The 26085-nt window shown below is 43.1% G+C and overlaps 1 protein-coding gene across 1 annotated transcript in view; it reads left to right on the plus strand.

Annotated features, from left to right (window-relative positions):
• TMEM132B (transmembrane protein 132B) overlaps positions 1 to 26085 on the plus strand; it is a 695177-nt gene that overhangs the window by 473423 nt on the left and 195669 nt on the right. The window contains exon 4 of the mRNA XM_040416233.1: positions 25776 to 25962. Within this exon, the coding sequence (XP_040272167.1) occupies positions 25776 to 25962 (187 nt within the window). The remainder of the gene's footprint in view (positions 1 to 25775; positions 25963 to 26085) is intronic.

Consider the following 26085-nt stretch of genomic DNA (forward strand, 5'->3'; position numbering starts at 1 on the left):
AACATTCTACACTCAGCATCAACACTGCCACTTACCACGCTGCTCAGTGTACCCAGATGCCCATACCATCAGCTACCTCATAACAGCAATGTTGTAAACAGTGTTGTGTGTAATATAAGCACCTTTCATAACTTATATTCATCTAAAGACTTGAAAAAGGGGTCCTGGAACCTCGAAATTTGTCTGTTTGAAGACGCAGCATAGAAAAAGTTAAACTACCTCTAAATATAGAACACATATTGCATCTATGTAAAACAATGTGCAGATAATATTGTATCAAATGTCCTTTTGACCTTAGACATTTACTGTATCTGCTGAGCAGTCCCATGAATTCCTGGTGTAGATATCACGCCTTTTTTACACGCCTTTATATTCCTTGATATTGTCTGTTCTATAGTTTGATGGCTGAGTGTTGATTATCGGGGATGCCTGAAGGTGAATGTGGGAATGAGTACATATTTTTCAAGGACAAATCATAGATTTATTAATGTTAGATACATCCATATGGATATATGGACAGGTATCATGTACACGGAAGAGACATAAGTAAACGCTGTACCAACTTGCACTTCTCCCAGTCAGGAACTATACATTAGAACAAATGTAATGCCCTGTCATCTAAGCTATATACTCCAAAAAAGAACTTTGTGGCATCCAATATACATTTTTTTCAGATGCGGACACATTCATTTCAGCGGGGCCGTAAGAAATGCAAAGAGCACGCCATGTGCTGCCCTCATCTGTATGTCCGTTCCATAGCCCCACAAAAAAGATAGAATATGTCCTATTCTTGTCCGTTTTACATACAAGAATAGGCATTGTTACATTGGGTCTGCAAAAAAACGGCTGGAATACGGACATCATCTGTATTTTGTGGATCCGCGTTTTGAGGACCGCAAAATACATAATGGTTGTGTGACTGATGCACCCTAAAGAAAAGTATTTAATGGGTAGTCCTTACTTTGAGATTTTCTACGTAACTACTATAAATAATGATAGAAAATAGTGTCTCACCCCAGAAGAGAAATCCTGGGTGACTACTATCACCTCCATAGAACCAAAAATGCCCAGCTTGGGCCAAACTTAGAAAAAGTAAAATGATATATTTTTTTTAAGATATCTTCTCTATAAAGAAAACTCCAGTTTTCCCATTAGGAAATGTTTTGCCATACTTTCTGTTCCACATAAAAATTGAGCCAAAGCAAATTAGGGGGTCAAATTTGGCCTTTTTTTGTGCATTGGAATACAAAAGTCACAGTCATAATATTCTCTCTCTTAAATGAAGTCCTGAATGCACGATGCAGTATGATTGAATACTTTCATATTAGTATAACTTGTTGTCTCTATATAATTGAGACTATAGATTTCCTCAAGCAGTTAATATGTCAGGGTAATCACAAGTTCTGCTTTGAGGCTAAACAGTAGGGTGTCATTGGGATAACAACTTGTGTAGGATCTCCTGCTGCTTCCTGCTAGTCTGCCTGTTCATCTTGTGTATCCATGAGAACTCTGCTAGATTTCTCTGTAATGCACAACCATTAACCTGTTAAAGAGAAATCTGCTCACTGCTCCGCACTTAATGCCAACTTGTGATAGCTGATGCACACCACTTCAGCCAAGTCCATGCCGGTATAGCAGAAGAATGGCATCAGAGAAAGATCCTGGTGCTCAAAGAAACAGATCACCCCAACTTGATATGTGTAAGGCCAAAGTAATACATAGTTCAGCAAGTGTTGGCAGGGTTCATGTAGAGTAATGATGAAGATGAAAAGATTCTTGTCCCTTGGTGTCCAAGGGGGACTGGCATCTTCTACAGAAATGCTAGATATCAGGGTCTCCTGTTATTGAAGAACATAATACTTCAATACCTATGCAGTTTAAGGATCAAACTTATTCCTTTTCATCTGGATAATGAGAAGAGGAATGTATCAAAATCATCAAGAGAATGGAAAAGGAAGAACATTATGAATTCAGATCCTTGCCCTAATGGTGTTCAACAATCAGGCTGCCATTAGTCAGAATTGTGAAAAAATAACTCATCTAACAACATAGTGCGCTCTCCTGCCCTTATAAGACAAGTAGACATTTTATTTGTACTCAGCATGATATATGGAGCGTTACAATATCTTTGTAATCTACTGTCTTCAGATGCCCCTGTGTGTCTTGATCTCCATTCATCTCAGGGCCCTTTTTTTGACATAAGAACTGGTCTCAGAGGTAAAACCAGCACCTATCTGGAATACCTTTCAATAACTTTAAAATCTGAAATTGTATTTTAGTTCTGCACTAAGCAAAGTAATGAAATGTGCAATATAAAACACAAAAAGTCGATTTTAGAGTTAGTGGTGCTTTGGTACATCAATGGAAAGGGACCTGAGGGTCAACATTTCACACACTGAGGACATAAAAGTGAGCAAGCAATGTAGCAAAAGCCAGCATGATCTTCTGTTGTGAAGGCATTTGAAGTCATAAGCAGGGGAGTAATGCTCTTGATAGAAGACTGGCGATCAAATCTATCTAGAATATTAATATACTACTGACAGAGAAAAATCACTTCTAAATGGCTTAAAAATACCCATTTTATAGGACAGTACAGTAAAAGCTAAAATCATAAGAAATGACCATTTGTCCACCATTTTTGCTATTGTGAATATTTTTTATCTTTTAATAACAGAAGAATACTGAAGGGTTAATATGAAATAATGTATAATCCATCAGGGGCCTACATAGAAATTATTGGGCCCCATAGTAAGACCATAAATTGGGCCCCTATGTCCCATCCATAGCCTCTAATGCTACCCATTCCTAGCCACTCCCCTTGCTCCATAAACTGTGCTTGCTGCTGTGTGTTGTGTGCCATCAGGGCCGGACTGGGATTACAAAACATCCCCGGCACACAAACTGCTCCAGCCCACATATGACATTGCTTTAAAATAATAGTACGCAATGGACACTGCTGAAGTGAATTTTTTTTTATTTGGCCACGCCCCTATGTAAACCATCAATACAAGGAAATAAAAGTGGAACACAAAAATGTCTAATCACGTGGTCCTGGACATAGGTTACCTTGCCCAACAGCAACACATACCATGATAAAGCTCAAAATAACCCTGAGCAGCATCTGATACCAGAGTACATTGCCAAATTACATCCTCAACTTCACCATATAAATACAACATTGCAACACAAAATATCTCCCCAAAAGTGCCAAATAAATACCAACACGAAGTACAAAATACCCAGAGTGTCTCACCTCTGTTTGGGACTTGCAGGACAGGAGCAGTGAGACGAGTTGGAGGGAGAGAGCCTTCTGGTAGAAGGAAGAAAGGAGTGGGAAAAAGGAGGTGTGACATCACATGTTTCCAACAGTCAGATAGTACAAGGTATAACACATGCAGTGTATACAGCTATATAGTATATACTGGAGTGTACTGATATATGAGGTACGAGGTATAATAGATGCAGTGTGTACAGACATATAATATATAATATATACAGCAGTGTACTGATATGTGAGGTACAAGCTATAACAGATGTAGTGTGTACAGATATATAGTATATACAGGATTGTACTGATATATGAGGTACAAGGTATAATAGATGCAGTGTGTATAGATATATAGTATATACAGCAGTGTGGTATGTGTGGTATGAGGTATAATAGATGCAGTGTGTACAGATATATAGTATATACAGAAGTGTACTGATATGTGAGGTATGAGGTATAATGGATGCAGTGTGTACAGATATATAGTATATACAGCAGTGTACTGAAATGTGACGTATTAGGTATAATAGATGCAGTGTGTACAGATATATAGTATATAAAGCAGTGTACTGATATGTGAGGTATGAGCTATAACTATACACCTCGTACCTCACATATAAGTACACTGCTGTATACGCTATATATCTGTAGCCACTGCGTCTATTATACCGTATAGATATGTTTTTCTTGTCTGTTCTTTTTTGTCTACATTTAGTGGACAGAAGGTTTGTGTGAGGTCATAGGGGCAGCAGCGGTCTGATTGGGGGTTTTATCTGGGGATCTGTATAAATCCATGGTCTGATCTAGGGTCTATATGATTTTGGGTGCTGATCTGGGAGCCTGTGTAAATTTGGGGGCTGATTTGAGGTGTAATCTGGGGTCTGTATAAATTTGGGGTCTGATATGGGCTCTGTATAACTTTGGGGGCTGATCTGGGAGTCTATATAAATGTGGGGTCTATATAAATGTGGAGGCTGACCTGGGTCTGTATAAATTTGGGGTCTGATCTGGGGTCTGTAGCTAACGTCAGGATGTTACAAGCACTGTGGGCAGTATGGCTTATGACTGTTTCGAGTTTTGGGGCCATCCACTCCGTCAGTGCACACAGTGAAAATTGTGTACATTGCTGGGGTGGGCAGCCCTAGAACTCGGAACAGGCACAGTGTGCCCTGAAGTCTGAGGCCAAGCCTGCCTCACAGCCACGCAGCTTAGTGGTGGTGAGTGCTGCAAACCTGTTCAGGGACGAATTGTAATGAGGGCAAACTTTCATGGGCCCCCTGGAGCACTGGGCCCTAAGCGATAGCCCAGATTGCCCTCATTGTATTGCACCTCTGAATGTGACGCATGTATTGTATCAAATTTGAAATGCACGTGGCCTGTTCACTGGAAATTCTTTCTATGTTTGGCCCATATATCCAGCTGAGTTTGAGACCCCTGTTCTGTTCTGGCCTCGTTCAGAATTATTTTGTGGTAGACCAAGGGGCCTCATTCTCACACTGGTGTAAACGTATTACAGTCTGTGTGAATGTAAATGGGTTACCATTTTCTGTGTGAAATTTAGGAGCACATTACACAGTCTGTTATTTTATAATCAGATATATTAAACAAGATAATCACACATTTTGTGGTGACAATCACCTGAAAACCCATATTTTGTAATAAAGGCACATATCATGGTAGTAGTCCACTATCCCATACCATATCCTTATTCTAAGAAATTTCTCCAACATCCCTTTTTATTTTCATTAAGATGCAACCTAAACCTAAAGTCTTCTTGATATAAATATTAATGAAGTTGCTCTTTATACCTCGATGTTCAGGTGTTCCTGTATTCTCCACGGATTGTTCCTTTACAGCAGACAAGAATCTGAAACTTGGAACACAAAATGTTGAACCCAAGAGCATATTAATTTACATGCTGAAAGAATAACAAGTTTTACAACATATGCCATAAAAATTATTTAACAGTATTTAAAGAAGACGTGTTATATCCTTCAAAAATTCCAGCTCTGAGTATCGAGTTATAGTCACCATTTCACTGTTTGACCTTTTATATTTTATTTTAGACTGTTCCCTGTTCCGAAGAAATAGGTGTCATTAGTTTTTGTGGTCAATACCCTAATGAGGGCATGTACTGTCAAGGGGGTGGCTGCTCATCTTTCAAGAGGAAGCACCTTTGAGCACTGGTTCTTGCAGTGTGTCGAGAGTCGAGCAGTGTTGTCTACCTCCTTGACTGTGCTTGCCTTCATTAGTGTATCAGGTGCCAATTAATGGCACTGATTGGTCTGAAATGCGAGGATGTTTTTGGGCTAGAAGAAAAAAAAAGCAGAGAATCAGTGCAGTGGCAGCTATAAATTGATGCTGAGAGGAGGAGTTTTTGAAGGACGTGACAGGTCCTCTGTTTGAGTCTAACTACCTAGAATTATTCTGTACATATTAGAGCAAGTGAGCAATGGACAACCTGCTAATACCTGTGTTGGACAATTGTTGAGAATATGAATTCATGTTTTCAGTTTTCTGTGTAAACCAAGCATCTTTAAGTCAAATTCTCTGGTGTCAAACTTGTGACATTGTGCATTATCAGAAGATCACTGAAAAATTAAGTAATCAAAAAGATTTCTCATTGGACTTTGACTTAAAAGAAAGATGAAACATAGCCAGCCACATTAGGAAACCCCCCCACAAACTCCTTGTGGGTGTAACACAAGTTAACACCAAGAGCCTCTATTATTGCAGTCAGGTGTTTTTTTTTTATAGTATTCAAGTATTTCATAATTTCAAGTATGTCAAAAAGGTTTCAATTTTTTTCCCATCAAAATGGTTTAGGAAAGGCTATGTAAAACCACATTGAAGTGCTACAACAGAACATATTGAAGAAGGGCAATCTATGCAAAGTGAGTGAACTTTCTAGTGTTGATCTAGCACCATAGTGCTCGGGTCGAACATATCGGGATGCTCGGGTGCTCTACCGAGCACCCGAGCACAATGGAAGTCAATGGGAGAACCTGAGCATTAAACCAGACACCCCCTGCTCTAAAGAGGGGAGGGTCCCTGGTTCATAGGAAAAGGTCATAAATTGATGGAAACACCACAGAAATGGTTCGGGAACAGCATGGGGAGGATATCTGGATGCATCTTGGACTTCCAGGTCGCTGCTGGGACCGATGTTGTCCGAGTAGTACACCACTTTTACAGACTGACAATAATATGCACAAAACCGAAGATAAAATCGATTTTAGAGTAAAAATTGTTCGGAAACATCCTTTCCTGTATATTTACTTGTATATAAAGTGCAAGTGCTGCCAAAAATTACAAGGAAGAGGCATTTGGAAAAAGGGCCTGCTGATCTGACCATCTAAAACATTATGGACGAGGGCCTGCTGCAGCTATGGTGACTCTAGATAACCTGGGCCCGATCGCATGTCCCCGTGATGGCGACAATCCATTCGGATGTCTGCCCTATGAACTTTTGTTGTTATTTTCAGCACGAACCACGGTGACCATGGGTAACGGGGAATCAGGGTTTGATTCCGGAGAGAGAGCCTGAGAAACAGCTACGGCTTCTACTTCCAAGCAAGGCAGCATGAGCGCAAATTACCTATTAGGTATAATTAGGTGAGAGCCTGCAGGTGAGCTGACCCTGTAAAATATTGTAGGTGACGGCCTGCTGGTGAGCTGACCCTCTAAAAGATTGTAGGTGAGGGCCTGCAGGTGAGCTCACCCTCTAAAACGTTATATTTTAGGGCCTGCAGGTGATCTGACCCTCTAAAAAATTATATGTGAGAGCCTACTGCTGAGCTGACCCTCTAAAACATTATGGTTGAGGGCCTGCTGATGAGCTAACCATTTAAAAAATTATGGTAGAGTGCCTACTGCTTAGCTGACCATTTAAAAAATTTACAGTGTTCAAAGCAGGCCGGGTTGTCTGAATACTTCAGCTAGGAATAATGGAATAGGACTCCGGTTCTATTTTTTTGGTTTTCGGAACTGGGGCCATGATTAAGAGGGACGGCCTGAGGCATCCGTATTGCGCCGCTAGATGTGAAATTCTTGGACCGGCGCAAGACGAACCAAAGCGAAAGCATTTGCCAAGAATATTTTCATTAATCAAAAATGAAAGTCGGAGGTTCGAAGATGATCAGATACCGTTGTAGTTCTGACCATAAACGATGACGACCGGCGATCCGGCGGTGTTATTCCCATGACCCGCCGAGCAGCTTCCGGTAAACCAAAGTCTTTGGGTTCTGGGGGGAGTATGGTTACAAAGCTGAAACTTAAACGAATTGACTGAAGGGCACCACCAGGAGTGGAGCCTGCGGCTTAATTTGACTCAACACGGGAAACCTCACCCGGCCCGGACACGGAAAGGACTGACAGATTGATAGCTCTATAACAATATAATAATAGCAAAGACAGGTGCACTCTGCTGTTTGACCGCAGAGTGCACCTGTCTTTGCTATTATTATATTGTTATATTGATTATCACATCCACATAATTGCTATCTTGTGTAGGATGTCTATTGTGGTACTTGTGGTTCGCTGCGGGCATCCTCCACTGTATGCATTTTTGCTGGGGATCGTCATTAGCAACGGGCCACAAGTGCAGGATTTGCTCCCCTGTATATATATGCACAACTGCATGTGGGTTTGAGCACTTCCTGTCTGTTTAATACCACGCCATTCTTTTCAGTTTGTATATATAGATTGATAGCTCTTTCTCGATTCTGTAGGTGGTGGTGCATGGACGTTTTTAGTTGGTGGAGTGATTTGTCTGGTTAATTCCGCTAACGAACGAGACTCCTCTGTGATAACTAGAAACATAGAATGTGTTTGCAGATAAGAACCATTTGGCCCATCTAGTCTGCCCAATATACTGAATACTATGAATAGCCCCTGGCCCTATCTTATATGAAGGATGGCCTTATGCCTATCCCATGCATGCTTAAACTCCTTTACTGTATTTGCAGCTACCACTTCTGCAGGAAGGCTATACCATGCATCCACTACTGTCTCGGTAAAGAAATACTTCCTGATATTACTTTTAAACCTTTGCCCCTCTAATTTAAAACTATGTCCTCTTGTAGCAGTTTTTCATCTTTTAAATATTCTCTCCTCTTTTGCCTTGTTGATTCCCTTTATGTATTTAAAAGTTTCCATCATATCCCCTCTGTCTCGTCTTTCTTCCAAGCTATACATGTTAAGGTCCTTTAATATTTCCTGGTAAGTTTTGTCCTGCAATCCATGTACAAGTTTAGTAGCTCTTCTCTGAACTCTCTCCAAAGTATCAATATCCTTCTGGAGATATGGTCTCCAGTACTGCGCACAACACTCCAAATGAGGTCTCACTAGTGCTCTGTAGAGCGGCATGAGCACCTCCCTCTTTCAACTGGTAATGCCTCTCCCTATACACCCAAGCATTCTGCTAGCATTTGCTGCTGCTCTATGACATTGTCTGACTACCCTTAAGTCTTCTGAAATAATGACCCCTAAATCCCTTTTCCTCAGATACTGAGGTTAGGACTGTATCACTGATTTTATAGTTACGCAACCCCCGGTGGTGAGGATTTTGTTGACCAGACTCTTGGATAGTGAGACTGGACTTGTAGTTGAGGGCCTGCTGGTAATCTGACCCTCTAAAAAATTATATGCGAGGGCCTGCAGGTGAGCTGACCCTGTAAAACATTATTTGCGTGGGCCTGCAGGTAAGCTGACCCTGTAAAAGATTGTAGGTGAGGGCCTGCTGGTGAGCTGACCCTGTAAAACATTATATGCGAGGGCCTGCTGATGAGCTGACCACGTAAAACATTGTAGGTGAGGGTCTGCTGGTAAGCTGACCCTCTAAAAATTATATACGAGGGCCTGCGGCTAAGCTGACCCTGTGAAACATTATATGCCAAGGGCATATATGCGAGGGCATTATATGCGACGAATAAGCATGTTGATATGATAGAAGAGGAGAAGGAGTATGAGAAAAGGAAGATTCAACCATATACCCTTGTTTGTGGTAGAAGGGGTGCATGGGAATACAGTGTATTCAGTACATTATAAACAACACATTTAAAGTGCCTTTATGTTCATCAGCTTTCCTCTGGTGGAGTCGAGAAGTCATGGTCAATCCAGGCCTTGTTCATTTTTAGAGTCAACCTGTCAGCATTTTGAGTTGACAGGCGGATACGCTAATCTGTTATAATGCCACCAGCAGCACTAAATCCCCGCTCAAACAAAACGCGGCGGAAAGGCCGACCAGCACCTCCAAGGCGTAGAGGGCCAGTTTGTGCCACGTGTTCAGCTTGGACACAAAGTAGTTGCAAGGGATCATTGAGGACGCTGACACGGTCTGCTACATACTCCTTCACCATCTTCCAAAATGTTTCCCTCCTTGTGACACTAGGCCACGCATCGGGGTGAGGGTGCTAGCGGGGTGTCATGAAACTGTCCCAGGCTTTGGAGAGTGCTGCCCTGCCTATGTTGGAACTGCGGTGTGTTCCCCTTGTCTCCCCTCCTTGGTTGGCCAAGGAACTATGGACTCTGCCGCCAGCATTGTCAGATGGAAATTTTTCAACAAGGATCTTCTGGTATTGCACCGTTTTGCTCATCCTCTCCACCAGAGTAATGAGAGATGAGAAGTTTTCTTTGTAGCGGGGGTCGAGAAGGATGAACAACCAGTAAGCCATGTTGTCTAAAATGCGTATAACGTGCGGGTCGCGAGAAAGGCAGCCTAACATGAAGTCAGCCATGTGTGCCAGAGTACCAACAGGTAAGACTTCGCTGTCGTCATCAGGAGGATCACTCTCAATCTCCTCATCGTCTTTCTCCTCTTCTACCCACCCACGGTGAACAGATGTTATTAAACTTCCATGGGTACTTACATCTGTAGCGGAGGCAACCGTCTCCTGCTCCTCCTCCTCCTCCTCTTCATTGTCCAATTCGTGCTGAGAAGACGAACTGAGGGTGGTCTGGCTATCACCCTGTGTAATGTCTTCCCCAATTTCCACCTCTTCCATATGCAAAGCGTCTTCCTTAATTGAGAGCAGCGAGCGTTTGAGTAGATACAGAAGTAGGATGGTTACGCTGATAATAGAGTTATCGCTGCTCACCATCTGTGTTGATTCCTCAAAGTTTCTTAAAACCTCACAGAGGTCAGACATCCATGCCCACTCCTCACTTCTGATTAGCGGAAGCTGACTGGAAAGGCAACGACCATGTTGAAGCTGGTATTCTACTACTGCCCTCTGCTGCTCACAAAGCCTGGCCAACATGTGGAACGTGGAGTTCCAGCGCGTGCTCACGTCGCACAACGCGTGCCACGTCGCACAACGCGTGCCACGTCGTGGCAATTTCAAGCGCTACTGCAGCATTGACAATGTGCACACACGCGGTGCACCTTAACCAGTAGCTCAGGCAAATTGGGATAGGTTTGGAGAAGCTGCTGAACCACAAGGTTGACCACGTGGGCTAGGCATGGGATGTGTCTGAGCTTGCTGAGCTCCAAAGCCTCCACCAAGTTACGGCCATTATCAGACACAACCATGCCTGGTTGTAGGTTGAGTGGCGAGAGCCACAGCTCAGTCTCGTCTCTTATACCCTGCCACATCTGTGCGGTGGTGTGCTGTTTATCTCCTAAGCATGTCAGCTTCAGCACAGCCTGTTGCCGCTTCCCCACTGCAGTGCTACACTGCTTCCAGCTACTGACTGATGACTGACTGTTGCTGCATAAATCGGAGGGGGAAGTGAAGGAGGAGAAGTGGGGTTTGGAGCCACTAACGTAGGTGCTGGCTGAATCCCTGATCATCGTAGGGTCCGCAATTCTTGGCATTGGTAGCACCTGTGCCATCCCAGGGTACGACTCGTTCCCGGCCTCCACAACATTCACCCAGTGTGCCGTCAGGAAAATGTAGCGTCCCTTGCCGAATGCACTTGTCCGTGTGTCTGTGGTTAAGTGGACCTTCCCAGTAACTGCGTTGGTCAGGGCACGTGTGATGTTACGGGACACATGTTGGTATAAGGCGGGCACGGCACACCTTGAAAAATAGTGGCGGCTGGGGACTGCATAACGCAGGATGGCCGCCGACATCAGGCTGCGGAAGGCCTCAGTGTCCACAAGCCTAAATGGGAACATATCCAGTGCCATTAATTTTGAAAGCTGCACATTTAGTGCTATGGCCTGTGGGTGGGTGGCTGGGTATTTTCGCTTGAGTTCAAAGGTCTGGGGTAAGGACATTTGGATACTGCGCTGGGACACAGAAGTGGATGTGGTCGCTGATGGTGCTTGCGAAGGTCCAGGTGCAGGGCGGGAGGCATCCGGGCCTGCGCCTTCGACAGGGAATTGGCCAGCACGTAAAATAGGGGAAGAGGAGGCAGTGGTGTGACACGCAGACACAGATTGTGGACCCAGGCGTTTGTCCCACTTATTACAGTGGTTGGATGCCATGTGGCGGATCATGCTGGTGGTGGTGAGGGTGCTAGTGTTCCTGCCCCGGCTCATTTTCGTATGGCACAGATTTCAAACTACTATTCTTTTGTCGTCCTCACTTTCCTCAAAAAAGCGCCATACTGCGGAACATCTACCCCTTGGCAAGGAAGATTTTCACAAGGGGGTGCTCCATGGAACAGTTGCGGGCCTGTTTGGTGTGGCCCGCCTTCTCCCTTTTGCCACCCCACTGCCTCTACCAGCCTGTTGTGGTACTGAATATCCCTCCCCTTCTGTACTGCTGTCCTCGCTCAGCTTTCCAGCTCACTCTGATCCTCCTCCTGATTTGTTGACCTAACCACAACCTCAGTGATTGACAACTGTGTCTCATCCTCTTCATCAACCTATTGAGACAGTAATTGTGGTTGACTCATTGGCAACTGTGTCTCATCATCATCCACCTCATTAAACACTAATTGCCGTTCCCCACCGTCATGTTCTTGTAACTGTGGATGCTCAAGAGGTTGGGAATCAGGGCACAAGATCTCATGTCCTTCTTCAAGCGTGCTTGGCGAGAGGGCCAAATCAAGTATTGGCGATGAAAAGAGGTTCTCTGAATATCCGAGTGTGGGATCACTTGTTTAGCCAGACTGTACATGGTGGGAGGAAGGAGGATCAGGTTAAGGATTGTGTTGACCAGACTCCTGGCTACTGAGACTGGACGTGGTGTAAGACAGGGTGGTGCTTAATAGCGATGAGCGAGCATGCTCGGCCGAACTGCTGTTTGGCTCGATCATAGCTGTGCTTGGCAGATCCGAGTGCTTGGCCGAATAATTTGGGTGCTCGAATACAATTTAATAAACTGGAAGTCAATTGAAAAACCCCAGGCACCCCCTGCTCGGAAGAGAAGTGGGTGTCTGGTTCATAAAAAAAGTTTGAACTTGATGGAAACCCCATCAAAAAGGTTTGGCAACAGCATTAAAGGGGTTTTTTCATCGCAAACAATGGGGGCATATCGCTAAGATATGCCCCCATTGTCTTATGGGTGCGGATCCCACCGGTGGGACCCGCACCTATATCGAGAACGGAGCCCCGAAAGTGAAGGAGAGCGCACTGCGCATGCACAGCCGCCCTCCATTCATTTCTATGGGGCCACCGAAAATAGCCAAGCGCTGGCTCGGCTATTGCCGTCTGCCCCATAGAAATAAATGGGAGCATGGGCCATGCGTGCGTGGCACGCTCCCATTCACTTCTATAGGAGAGGCGGGGATTAGCGGTTGGTGGTGGACGGACCCCGGGAAATCTGGGGTCCTCCAGCCACAGCGCTCCCCACTCCGTTCTCGATATAGGTGCGGGTCCCAGCGGTGGGACCCGCACCTTTCAGACAATGGGGGCATATCCTAGCGATATGCCCCCATTGTCTAAGATGGGAATACCCCTTTAAGAGGATAGCTGGATGCGTCTTAGACTCCTATTATGTACGACATACAATAGACAATCACACAAAGCATATATCCCAAAAACCAGGCATGTACAAGCCATCCATCTATCCATGAGACAGAGAACAGCCAGCACACCTTACAATGGTCTTGTGCACTATGAGATATTCCAAACCAGCTCTCATCTGACTGAGAACCAGTAAACCTCAAAGTTATTTTGCATCTGTTGGATGGCTTGGGTGGACCTGCAGAGCTAGATCAATATCATTAGGGCGACAAAAAGTTTTCCGATTGTTCTAACATAATATTCAATAACCTTTCTATACAGTTTTGTCATGTTAAAGATAATTAGCATAAACATGGGCATATGAGAAAGACCTGCAAATGAGCAGAATCTGCCTTGTTTTTCAGTTGTCATAAGACTATGAAGACCAATAGATGGCGCTATTGAGTTATGAATAGCGCCCTCTATTGGTTTCACAGTCTTATGAAAAGACAAATATTCTTGTCAGAAGACTATGAAACTAATAGAGGGCGCTATTGAGTTATGAACAGCCCCCTCTATTGGTTTCACATTCTTATGACAAGACAAATATTCTTGTCAGAAGACTATGAAACCAATAGAGGGCGCTGTTCATAACTCAATAGCGCCCTCTATTGGTTTCATAGTCTTCTGACAAGAATATTAGACTGAGTCTTATGACAAGCTTATTAGTGTAGCCTCTTGCATGGAAAATTTGCTATTAGAATATTCGCGATCTGCACTAGGATGATATCTGACACTGGGAAACTGGGTAATAACTCAGTGATAAAATCTGACACTGGGAAAGCTAGGTAATAAATCGCGATCTACACTGAGTTATTACCCAGCTTTTCCAGTGTCAGATATTTTCACTGACTTACTACATAATTATTACATAATATTCGCTATATTGCTATATATTAATTTTTTTGAATATTCGGCCGAGCACCCGAGTTTAATGGAAGTCAATGGGAGACAACCAGGCACCCCCTGCTAATGGCGATGAAAAGAGGTCCTCGGAAATTCCGAGTATAATGGAAGTCAATGGGAGACAACCAGGCACCCCCTGCTAATGGCGATGAAAAGAGGTCCTCAGAATTTCCGAGTATAATGGAAGTCAATGGAAGACAACCAGGCACCCCCTGCTCGGAAGAGGAGAAGGTGTCTGGTTCCGAATATAGCAATGTGTTCGGGCTGAACTTCCGAATACTTTGTTGCTCACTCATCACTAGTGCTTAACCGACTGGAAGCATTATCTGCTGCACTCCAATCGACCACCTGGTCGCACTGGTCTGATTTCAAGAGTGGTGTCCTACGCCGCCATGCAAACTAGGACATGAAGCTAGGTATCATGGATTGTTTTTCTTGTGCTCAGTTTCCCCGCTCCCAGGACCACGGCCTCTGCGTGCACTATCAGCATCACCGCCACTTCCCCATCCCTTACTGCTCGCCTTCTTCATTTTAAATGTGATATATGCTTTAAAGTATGTCACACGTACAGTAGCGTAGGATTTGGTAGTGTATGCGCAAAAAAATTTACAAAGGTATTTTTGATTAGGAAACGTTATACATGACAGGTACCACAGGTAATGTCACTGTTGGCAGTGTCTACGGAAAAAGGTACACTGGATGTCACTGATATTTTCGGGATGCGCACACTTTACACAGGAGATGTGGCGTGGATAATTTAACTGTCTGCACCGGACACCCTCTACAGAAAAAGTGCACTGGATGTCACTGATATTTTAGGGATACGCACACTTTAAACAGGAGATGTGGGGCGCAGATAATTTAACTGTCCGCAGCGGACACCGTCTATGGAAAAAGTGGACTGGATGTCACTGATATTTTTATTGATGCGCACACTTCATACAGGAGATGTGGGGCGGATAATTTAACTGTCCGCAGCGGACAACGTCTACGGAAAAAGTACACTGAATGTTACTATTTTAGGGATGCTCACACTTTAAATAGGCAATGTGGCGCGGATAATTTAACTGTCCGCAGCGGCCTATTACATGGTATTTAGCGCAGGATGCGCTAAAAATATATATGGCTTTTCCATGGTGCGTGCGCGCCCGGCACATGCGCAGAGAGAGGAAAGTGGCCGGCTGATTGCGGGAGCCAGAGACGGGATCGGCCAGTGACAAGGAGTTCACCGCGCATGCGGGAGACTTGCACGATCCCAGCCTCACAGCAGGATGTCAACCACAGTGAAGGACGGACGGGTAAGGGGCGGGCTTAGCTTGACTTGAACTAAGGAGGCCGCTGCCCCCTTGACTTCAAGCTGACTCTGAGGATAGCGAAAAACACAGATTAAAACAGCGTTTTTATAAAGTATACAACAACCAGTGGAGGAATGAAAAACATAATTAGGAACACACTGAGGGGTACTGTTAGGTAATGATGTCGGTTTAAAATGTGTTTTGGAGGTGACAAGTTCCCTTTAAAAGGACTTTTGGGTCTCTGAAAAGTTTTTTGTATAAAAATCTTCCTATTACACTCCCTACACTGTCTATCCCTTCCTATGCACAGCTCTCCCTAAAACTGAGCAATTTAGCGCAGGTTGCGCTGCAAACATATATTGCTGCTATCACACACAATAGTCCTTAAAAGGACTTTTGGGTCTCTGAAACATTTTGGTACCAAAAAAATATTCAATTACACTCCCTACACTCTCTGTCCCTTCCTATGCTCCGCTCTCCCTGACTATAAATGAGCCGAACATGCATCTTGGGATTCTATATAGCACCCGATGACTTGTTTTGGCCAGCCAATCACTGTAATGCCAGTAGTCAACATGGCTGATGGCATTACAGTGAGGGAAGCACTTACCTTGTCCGAGTACAGCCATGTGCCGAGCATCAAGATGCTCGAGCCGAACTAGTGTTCGGCCGAGCATGCTCGATCATCACTAGCTGGGATACATCCACTGTGCATGTTTTACACAATTGTACTTAAAAAAAAATATGAATTCCAGATGTATGCAACTGTGTATACTGGATTTCCATTCACCGAATGTGGTGTGAATCTTGTAATCTGTTGATTCTATATAGGTATCCTATATAACATCTCAGCATTATGGTACTAAAGTATCTGTTACATAAGAATGAGTGTTTAGTGTTTTCTTATGATCCATGGATGGCTGATATGAAGACATCATTTCCTATTGTATATCTAAGAACATATTCCTGAAATCTGACTTCAGACGTTGTCATGCACTAAGCTGGCTGGAACGTTCTAAGACAAGACATAATAGCTACTGTAAACGTATACTGATTGTAGTAATCGTAGTAATTGCATTCCGTTCTGCATATGAAAATCGTGTATTGTATTCTTAATATGCACTGATAAGAGCATTCATAACATAATTAACTGCCTCAAGAAAAGAATGGCTATTATGTTTAACATTCTGATTAGTAAGTGGCAGAACTGCACCGACCGCATTTCTTCTACATATTGGCTGCTTTTGCATTACAACAGTTTTAATTTTATTTCAGCGCACAATCGTTTGTTACGCTCTTGTAATTTCAAGCTGATGAAAGACAATATGAGAAGTTGAAGCTTTTCACTTCACAACAGAATAAAAAAAGAAAATGCAAACAGATTTTTCTTTTAATTATTCTGCAACATGGTACAAAGCTGTTACAACAAGGGCATAAACTATTGTGTCTGAAATAACATTGGTAAACAGCACTGCAAATAATACAGTGGGTAATGATGTGCCCTTCATTACTTCAAGGGTGTCCTACTAGATCATACCTATCATATCTCAGAATTCTAATTCTTTATATTTGACTGTGAAAACGTAATATTTTTACAAAAATGAAAAACGTGATACGCCAATCTGCTACTTACCTGGAGTCCCTGCAATGCAGATAGCTTTTCCCTTTCTGTTCCCTCCTTAGCATTATACTTTTGTATCCCATTAACCAGTTATATCCGGTAAAATGTACTAAACATTTATTTATAAAAATGACTAGGAGATACATGATAACCTTTTAAGTTCTTAGGGTACTTTCACACTTGCGTTGCTGGATTCCGGCAGGCAGTTCCGTCGACAGAATCCAGTCTGCTCCTATCTGTTTGTATTCACAAGGAGTTCAGGTTTGACCCACCTATGGAGGATGAAGTCCACCTGAACGGAGCCCCCCACCACTGGCTCCATACCAACCGCAGGAGTAGTTGTAGCAGGCAACATGGACAGTGGAGTTAAATGCTCTTTTTTACATCCATTATGATAGGTCCCTTATGTCTATATCTATTTTTTTTAGCAGATACATGAATACAATGGATGTTCTTAGCTGGTCACTTTTATTTCAAGAGATGTTTATTTCTGCCTAAACTGTTCTCTAATGTTCTGAGTGTGTACATTTATTCTCGGAACCTTTTATTGATAACATTAATTCATATCAATGCAAATTTATCAGTTGTAGGTTTTTTTTTTTTTGTAAAAAGACAAAGCTGGTAGGTTTTTCTTTTTAAACAATTACATGTTAGAAATAATGAAGTGTAGTTTTAAGAGCTGCAGCAGGTAAGACCAAGTTGTAGGGCAGGGAAACCTATAGTGGCTCAATGTCTGTGCCACGTTCATAAGCCTATGATTTAAAGACTATGGACACCTATGGCAGCATTTTTTGAAATGCATTCTACATATTCTGGGCTAAAAAATCATTTTTTTAGTTGGTCTTTATTAAAAAATTTCTGCCACTTTCCCCAGTATAACGGTGTACTCTGTGTATTTGCAGAGCAGCAGGGTTCTGTGTATACATTGAATCTCGCCATCTGACGGCTCATGAGAACCCCTTATCTGCGATCTCCTGAAGCTCATGAACACTTACTGCGGGTTCACACCTGAGCGTTCTGAAAGCACCCGATTGTATGGGCGTTTACAAGCGCGCATACAGAGACAAGCGAACACACAGTGTCGCGCGTACCCGAAAGTCTATGTACGGGAACGCGCGACAAACGCCCAAAAAAACGCTCAAGTACTTGTTTGAGCGTCGGGCTTTTTACAGCGCGATCGTACGCGCTGTAAAACGCCCAGGTGAGAACCATTCCCATAGGGAAGCATTGGTTTCTCCTTGTTGTGCATTTTACAGCGCGTAGGAACGCGCTGTGAAACGCTCAGGTGTGAACTGAGTGTTAAGGCAGGTTTACATGGGCGGATGTAACAGCCGATTGTCGGCTACTCGCTCAGTGAAGGAGATCGCTGCATCCTTCACAGTATGAGGATGAGGAATGGCTATAGTGAACCTTTGCCCCATACAGAATCATAGTTCCTGGGCAGCAGATCGCTGTTTAGACAGCATAATCTGCTCCCCAGGACCGCTGACCGTTGCGCCTGCATGAACGACTCGATCACCTGATGAATGAGCGTTTTGCTCGTTCAACGGGTAATCGGCGGCACATTAAGATGGGCAGATTGTCAGGAACGAACGTCCATTCCCGATTATCTGGCTGATTATTGGTATGTGGAAAAACACCTTTATTTAGGCCTTATTCCATATATATTTCTGAGCTGTCAAGAGTTCAAAGAACAGGGCTACAGACTGAACAGGCAGCTCTGCTGGATGATGGGCACACCAGGTAAAATAGAAACTGACAGTCTACAGATACACTGTCAATTAACCCATGTAGTACAAAAACTGCTGGAAATTTTTTATAAAGATGAATTGAAAAAATGATTTTTAGCCCAAAATGAGAGAAGAATGCAATAATAAAAAATTGCCCCCAAAGATGTCCATAGCCTTTAAAAAAAAATTGAAGTGTTCATTTCTGGGAATTAGATTTATTGCGAGTTGGCATTGAATGTGATACTGTTCTGTTGTGTAGAAAGCATCTTCATTTCTCACTGTGGTTGAGGGCATCTTTCATTACTGCCCACTGGCATCACACACACTATGCATTATAAGTTTATAACTTTAAATCTCCACTTCGGACATGCCAGAGAATAGCTGTTAATGAGAACAGAAGGGAATTATTATGTCTGAAGAACCCGACACCACAATGCACAGCAAACAAACAAGTTCTTGAAATGACTAAAAGATATTAAAGTCCTACGACCTGGGGGTACTGCATTTATTAAAACTACATTTCATACCGAGTTCCTAAACACAGGAGGTTCCAAGTCATTTTTATACCTCCAACGTGAAATATTACTTTTTTACCATGATATTTCAAGGTGATATGCTCATTTCTATATATTACTCCTGACATTCTGAAATAGGAGGTTACAAGATGTAATTACACAAACACAGAAAATGTGAGATTTCTCTGCTCTCCTGGGCCTAATAGTGAAGTAAATAATGATATTGCAGCTACTGAAAACTGACAGTTAAACCACCTCACAACCAATTTGTCTGTGAAGTTGTCTGCTTGTTATGGTCTCTTCTAATATTCCGTAAAATTAACTTTAAAGAGAAAGTCTGGATTCCCGCTGTGATTATTATAGCCATAACTTTTTTGTTGCCGCTAATCAACAAGGTAGGGTGCAGGTGATGGAGAACAATATGGGATCACCGAGCACCACGGGAGATTTGATATCGTCTTAGCAGGTCGAAAACCTTCCAGTCCTACTGAGGAAAAAAGCAGCCAGTACTCAGCACTAAGTTGCCCATTTCTTCAAATTTATTTATTTTTTGACACAGAGAGGAAAGAGGAATCCACGCAAAACGATTAATCACTAGGTCCTCTAATTATACAGACTATATTAAAATATAAATGTTACTAGGTACATATTGAAATAGGCTACTTTCACACTAGGGTTCGGGGCTCCGCTTGAAGGCTCTCACAAGCGGCCCCGAACGCATCCGTCCAGCCCCAATGCATTCTGAGTGGATGCGGATCCGCTCAGAATGCATCAGTCTGGCTCCGCTTGGCCTCCGTTCCACTCAGCAGGCGGACAGCTGAATGCTGCTTGCAGCGTTCGGGTGTCCGCCTGGCCGTGCGGAGGCAAACGGATCCGTCCAGACTTACAATGTAAGTCAATGGGGACGGATCCGTTTGAAGTTGACACAATATGGCTCAATCTTCAAACGGATCCGTCCCCCATTGACTTTCAATGTAAAGTCTGGACGGATCCGTCTGAACTACTTTCACACTTAGAATCTTTTCTAAACTATAATGCAGACGGATCCGTTCTGAACGGATCCCAAGTCTGCATTATATGAGCGGATCCGTCTGTGACGGATCCCCTCTGAACGCAAGTGTGAAAGTAGCCTTAACAAACACATAAACATAAAATTGTAAGGATAGAATATATATGGGGCCAAAGAACAGTATATAAGGTAAACAGTACCAAGTATACAGTTTGGGCGTCATAAGATTGTGGTCTACACAACAAACTGGTGGACATTTTGGGTATGGGTTCTGCATGGAAGGCTGTGACTCTCCGGTGTGTACATTGTATTGCAGTTGAATGTGAATGAGCTGCAGATAGGTCATCTACCTATTGAACATGTCATTGGCATGAACACGATGTCGCTGAAGAGCTGTGCCCTCCAGTGACACAACCGAGGGGGCCAGCAGTTGGCTCCACACCAATCAGATATTGATGACCTAAGTTTAAAAACTGAAATCCCAGAAAAACCCTTTAAGCAGGCACTTTACCTATCGGTCTTTTAATGGAGAACTTTTTTTGGTTCCTTGCATCCCACCACCATTACAGTACTTCTGGTCCTAGGGGAAAAGTAAGGGTGAGGACTAGAGATGAGTGAAGTATTGGAAAATTCGATTCGGATGCGAAAATTCGATTTGGTTTGTGATGAATTACTTCGTCACGAGGTGCATTTCTTTGTAAGTAGCGGGTGCAATGACAGGGAACTGCTATTGTGCCGCCCCCGTCATTGTACCTCTCAGATACCGCATACGGTACATAATTGCGGCATCTAACAGTAAAAACACTGTGTAAAATAAGCAGAACAATAAATTAAAGCATACTTACCTCCTCCATTTGCTTGTGACGGGCTAGCCACAACTAGCTTCATTGAAAATCTGGCACAAAATCTCGAACGGCCCGACATGACGTCATCACGACGGCCGGCTTGGTGATGTCATACATTACTGTGTGCAGGATTTCATGCGAGATCTTCAATCCAGATGGTGCCAAGATGGCGTTGCAAGTAAATGGAGGAGGTACCGTATATACTCGAGTATAAGCTGACCCGAATATAAGCCGAGGCCCCTAATTTTACCCCAAAAGAATGGGAAAAATTATTGACTCGAGTATAAGACTAGGGTGGGAAATGCAGCAGCTACTGGTAAATTTCATTATGTGTATATAATGCACACACTCTACATTATATACACACATCTGCAAGAGGGTGACTCAGATTGATGGGAGTCTGACTCTGACAGGCCCAATAAGCATATTTAGGTATATATATGACAGTACAGGTCTTATCAAGTGTATTAAAATCATCTAAGTATCCCCCCTGTCCACCTTATAAATACCGAAAACTAAAGTTTTATAACCTGCTTGTCTCGTCTCCAATCTGCCCAAGGGGCGGCGTTTCATCTCAAAATGCGCCCAGCCAGCCGATCCCAACTGCCGTTCTGAAGCCCCGCCCAGCTCATCAATATTCACTTCGCTGGGCGGCGGCTACAACTCTCCCCGACTCAAGATCCTGCGCATGGCCAATTCAATCCTCTGGGCACGTCCTCCGTCTAATCTTCAGCACATGCGCCCGGCCGGGGTCACATCGCGCCTGCGTACAGACAGTCTGCGTCTTAGAGGCCGCTGCAGCCTCTGCTTTATGCGCATGCGCCGGGCACTTGAGTCCGGGAGAGTTGTAGCCGCCGCCCAGCGAAGTGAATATTGATGAGCTGGGCGGGGCTTCAGAATGGCTGGATGCTTATTGGGCCTGTCAGTGTCCCTTTAACAGAGGTGCCGCGCGGATGTGCTGGGAGCTGACCGGAGCAGCTGTAAAGGTAAGTAACAGCTTCTCCGGCCCCCAACATGTCATGGTCTGTATTATGGCAATGTAAGTTGCCATAATACAGACCTACACTCGAGTATAAGACGAGGGGGCTTTTTGAGCACAAAAATATGTGCCAAAGAACTCGTCTTATACTCGAGTATATACGGTAAGTATGATTTTTTTTTGTTTTGTTACACTATATCAAGTAAAATTAATCCTGAAATTCATATTGAGTTCCACTATGCCAGGTTTGATTAGTTGAACACTAGTGAGGACAGTACACTGTCTGCATAGCATGTAAAAAAGGACTGGTTTCTAAAAACGTACCCGTAGTTGAATACCTTCATGGGTATAGAAATCGCAGGCATCATATGGCAGTAAGTCTAAACAATATTAATCATGTGAAATATGTGAATAACAATATTGCCTAAACTGGCTGTTTTTCTGCTTTATTTTAAGAAAATAAAGTTGCATTATACCCTGGTAGATTTACATCCAGTAATACAATACATAGGAAACAGGTGGCTCACTATTGTCATTATTGTCTGCTGGTTCTACTTATCTGTGATGTGAACTTTGAAGCATTTATGTGAACATCATGTCCTTGTCGGTGGAGGACATCCCGTGAAGCACAGCAAGGAGACAGATTTTCAGATATCAGAAATGACAGAGTACCGCACTGCTTCCAGACGCTTCCGCTTTAAAAAAAAAAAAAGATAATGGCATCTAATTACAACATGTGATCACACCTGCGCTCCAGACACCGCCGCTCTCCGTGGTTATAAGGGACGATCGCAGCCGCGCAGTTGACGGACCCCTATCTACCCCATATCATTTCTTTAACGACATTAGACCGCCGGCCTGGCTCTGTCGGGGACGCATTCCCTCTACAACTCTATTTAACTTAGTTGGAGATTTCACACACTGAGCCATTATTTTCTAAGGCTGCAAACTGATATTTATTGCCACTGTGTGGTAATGATTGGCACGCATTTCTGCAGAAAACACCTTTGAGGTGGAAAAATAGGACTGTTGTGGCTAATACAGTAGTATATGGAAACACATAAGACAGTGCAGGTCTTTTTTTTTAAAGAGGACCTGTCTCCTCTCTTGACGTGTGCATTTAATAATAATTCTGGAGCATCTATTCGTGTAACTGTCAGTATGTTTTCCATCTCTCTATTATTCCAACCAGAAGCTTATGAATGAATTGCCAGCAGTTTGCAGTAAAGGTCAAACTGGGTATTACTAGTTGGGGGGTGTGGGGGGGTGTCCCTGCACTGATTGGATAGAGTCACACTGTCCAGGCACCCACCCCATCTGGTAACAGACTGCTGGAAATTCATTCATACACTTCTAGTAGGGTTGGCACATCATAAAGGTGTAGGAAAAGATGTTCCAGAATGCAAGTAGTTACTAAAACAGGCACATTAGGAGAAGTGAGAGGCCCTGGTTAAATTAATTTTTTTTTATTATTTGGAACAAGTCACTTAGAGGCATTTTTCACATTCCTGTCATGCTTGTTCAAAGTGCAGTCATGAAACATGTTCTCTTTGAACAGGGGCAACTAGAGGAGTCAAGCAGGTGCTAGGCCTCAGGCGTCATGCACATGGCCATATGGTGACTCTTTGTTATACATCAGATATTGTATGGGGACACAGAGTCCCTTGTGGTTCTGCAATATGGAGCCCAAACGGAACTCCGTGTGGCACTGTATAGCCTCCTGCAAATCGCTTTTTTGTGAGCATGAGGCCTTGACGTGCACGCTATCATTAGAGATGAGCGAATTTCATATTTTGAAATTCGGTCAATCTTCGTTTGTTGGTAAAAGGTGAATTGCGTTATGGATTCCGTTACCATGGACCATAATGCAATTCTATGACGGAATGCCTTTAGAGGCATTCTGTTATTCATTCCGTCATAATGAAAGTCTATGAGCTGCAAAACTGCTCTTTCCCGTTTCTGTTATGCAGAGGAGTCCTTCTTAGGGATGAGCGAATGAAAAATCCAAAGACGATTTGCATAAAACTTCTGTCCAGTACTGTACAAAGCGAGTGCTCTGTACAGTATTAGAATGTATTGGCTCAGAAGAGCCGAAGTTATCACTTCGCAAAGTCTCACGTGACTTCGCCTAATAACTTCATAGATTAACTTTTACTGTAAAAAAACATTTCCTGAACTCGGGTTCGGTTCCAAGGTACCACTTTTTTACAGTAAACATTAATCTATGAAGTTATTATGCAAAGTCAAGCAACACTTCAGTACAGTATTAGACCGAAGTTTTATGAGAATCGACTTCAGATGTTTTATCCGAAGTCGATTCGCTCATCCTTAGTTATGATAATAATGGTTAACTAGCAATAAATATAATGTAACCTAAAGAAGAAAAGCAATTGTCCGCTCGTAAGAAAAGCTATCAATTGATTACATTTCAAAAAGTGAGACATATCTGAAGTCCTCAGTATCAAAGTCTTCAAAGCAGTAGATTGTGTTTCATGAAGAGTAGATATATTTTATCCTACAGAAGAAAGAAAACTGTGGCTTTTGGTTTCATACCGTCATAGCTAAAAATTTTATTTAATTTTTTATGTTTTGTTACGTATGCATACGAACAAACAAGGCACACAACGCAAACACAAAAACAGGCTTAGGCTAGGTTCACATCACCAATTTGTTTTCCTTTCTTCTGATCAGTCAGAAAAAAGCTACACGCACACAAACGTAGTTTGGTTCCACATCTGAGCCGCATTTTTTGCAGCTCGGGTGCGGACCCATTAACTTCAATGGGGCCGCAAAAGATGCGGACAGCACTCCATGCGCATCCGTTGCTCTGTTCCGTAGCCCTGCAAAAAAATAGAACATGTCCTATTCTTGTCCGTTTTGCGGACAAGGATAGGCATTGTTACAATGGATGCTCAAAAAAAACGGATGCCATACGGACGTCATCCATTTTTTTCTGCAATTTGCAGACCGCAAAACACATACGGTCGTGTGCATCTAGCCTTATGGAAAGGAAAAAAAATGGATCCTTTATTTTATCCTTTCAAATTTTGCATCCGTTTTAGCCATTTCCGTCTGAGATCCATTATTTTAGACGGGAGAAAAAGTCCTCCATAAAGTATTTTTGATTCCATCTAAAATAACGGATCTCAGACAGGCTTGATTAAAACTGATGCAAAATGAGCATAACGGATGCTCGAAATAAATGATCATTATTTTTTTTTTTCTGTTCTTCTCACGGATCAGAGGAACAGAAAACCAAACGGTGACGTGAACCTAGTCATAGCTATGCACTGAAAACTGGCATAACTTCCGGAGACTTTTACTGTGCGTCCGACGGACACCCATGTCATGTATGAAAGTGTTGACACCAGAATTTCTAAACAAGGCAGACAACACCTTCTAGTGACAATCTCGCAAGAAAAGGAGCTGATGACTCAAGACTATCAGAGAAGGTGTAGTGTGACTCCTAATAGGAAAGTGTGGCGTACACTCTAATTAGAAAGATTGCTTCTCTCAGACAGGTATGGAAAAATGGCTTGTGAGTCACCTGTGATAAATTAGAGCTATTGCAGCATTGATTAGATGATTTATGCTTTGATCACTGCGGTAAAGATGGAACATCCATGCTAATTCATTACCACGAGGTGAGGCTGTTATTTATGTTTGTAGGAGCTTTGTTCCAAGCAGTGACATTTTCTCGATTTCTTTTCAGAGTCAACAATTCCTTTTATGAAATTCTGCAGATGGACTTCGAAATGGACATTGGTGGGGGTTTGGCTGGCGCCCAGCAGATTACGTGGCAGGTGGAATACCCAGAAGAAGACTCTGCCAGCGAACTTGTCATTTCGGAAATCTTTGTCAGCCAGGCTTCGTTTACGGGGATTGTCCCCATCGCCATGGTACAGTAAAATCTGCTTTGTTAAATGTCCTAGACCGACTTGTGCTGAGATGTTGGCTCCTGAGAGCATCACTGGCATTATTCAAAAACACCTCTGTCCTTTATTATGTTTAAGGCCATTAAA

The sequence above is a fragment of the Bufo bufo genome, chromosome 2 (genome assembly GCF_905171765.1).
Source record: "Bufo bufo chromosome 2, aBufBuf1.1, whole genome shotgun sequence".
In the NCBI taxonomy this organism is placed as follows: Eukaryota; Metazoa; Chordata; class Amphibia; order Anura; family Bufonidae; genus Bufo; species Bufo bufo.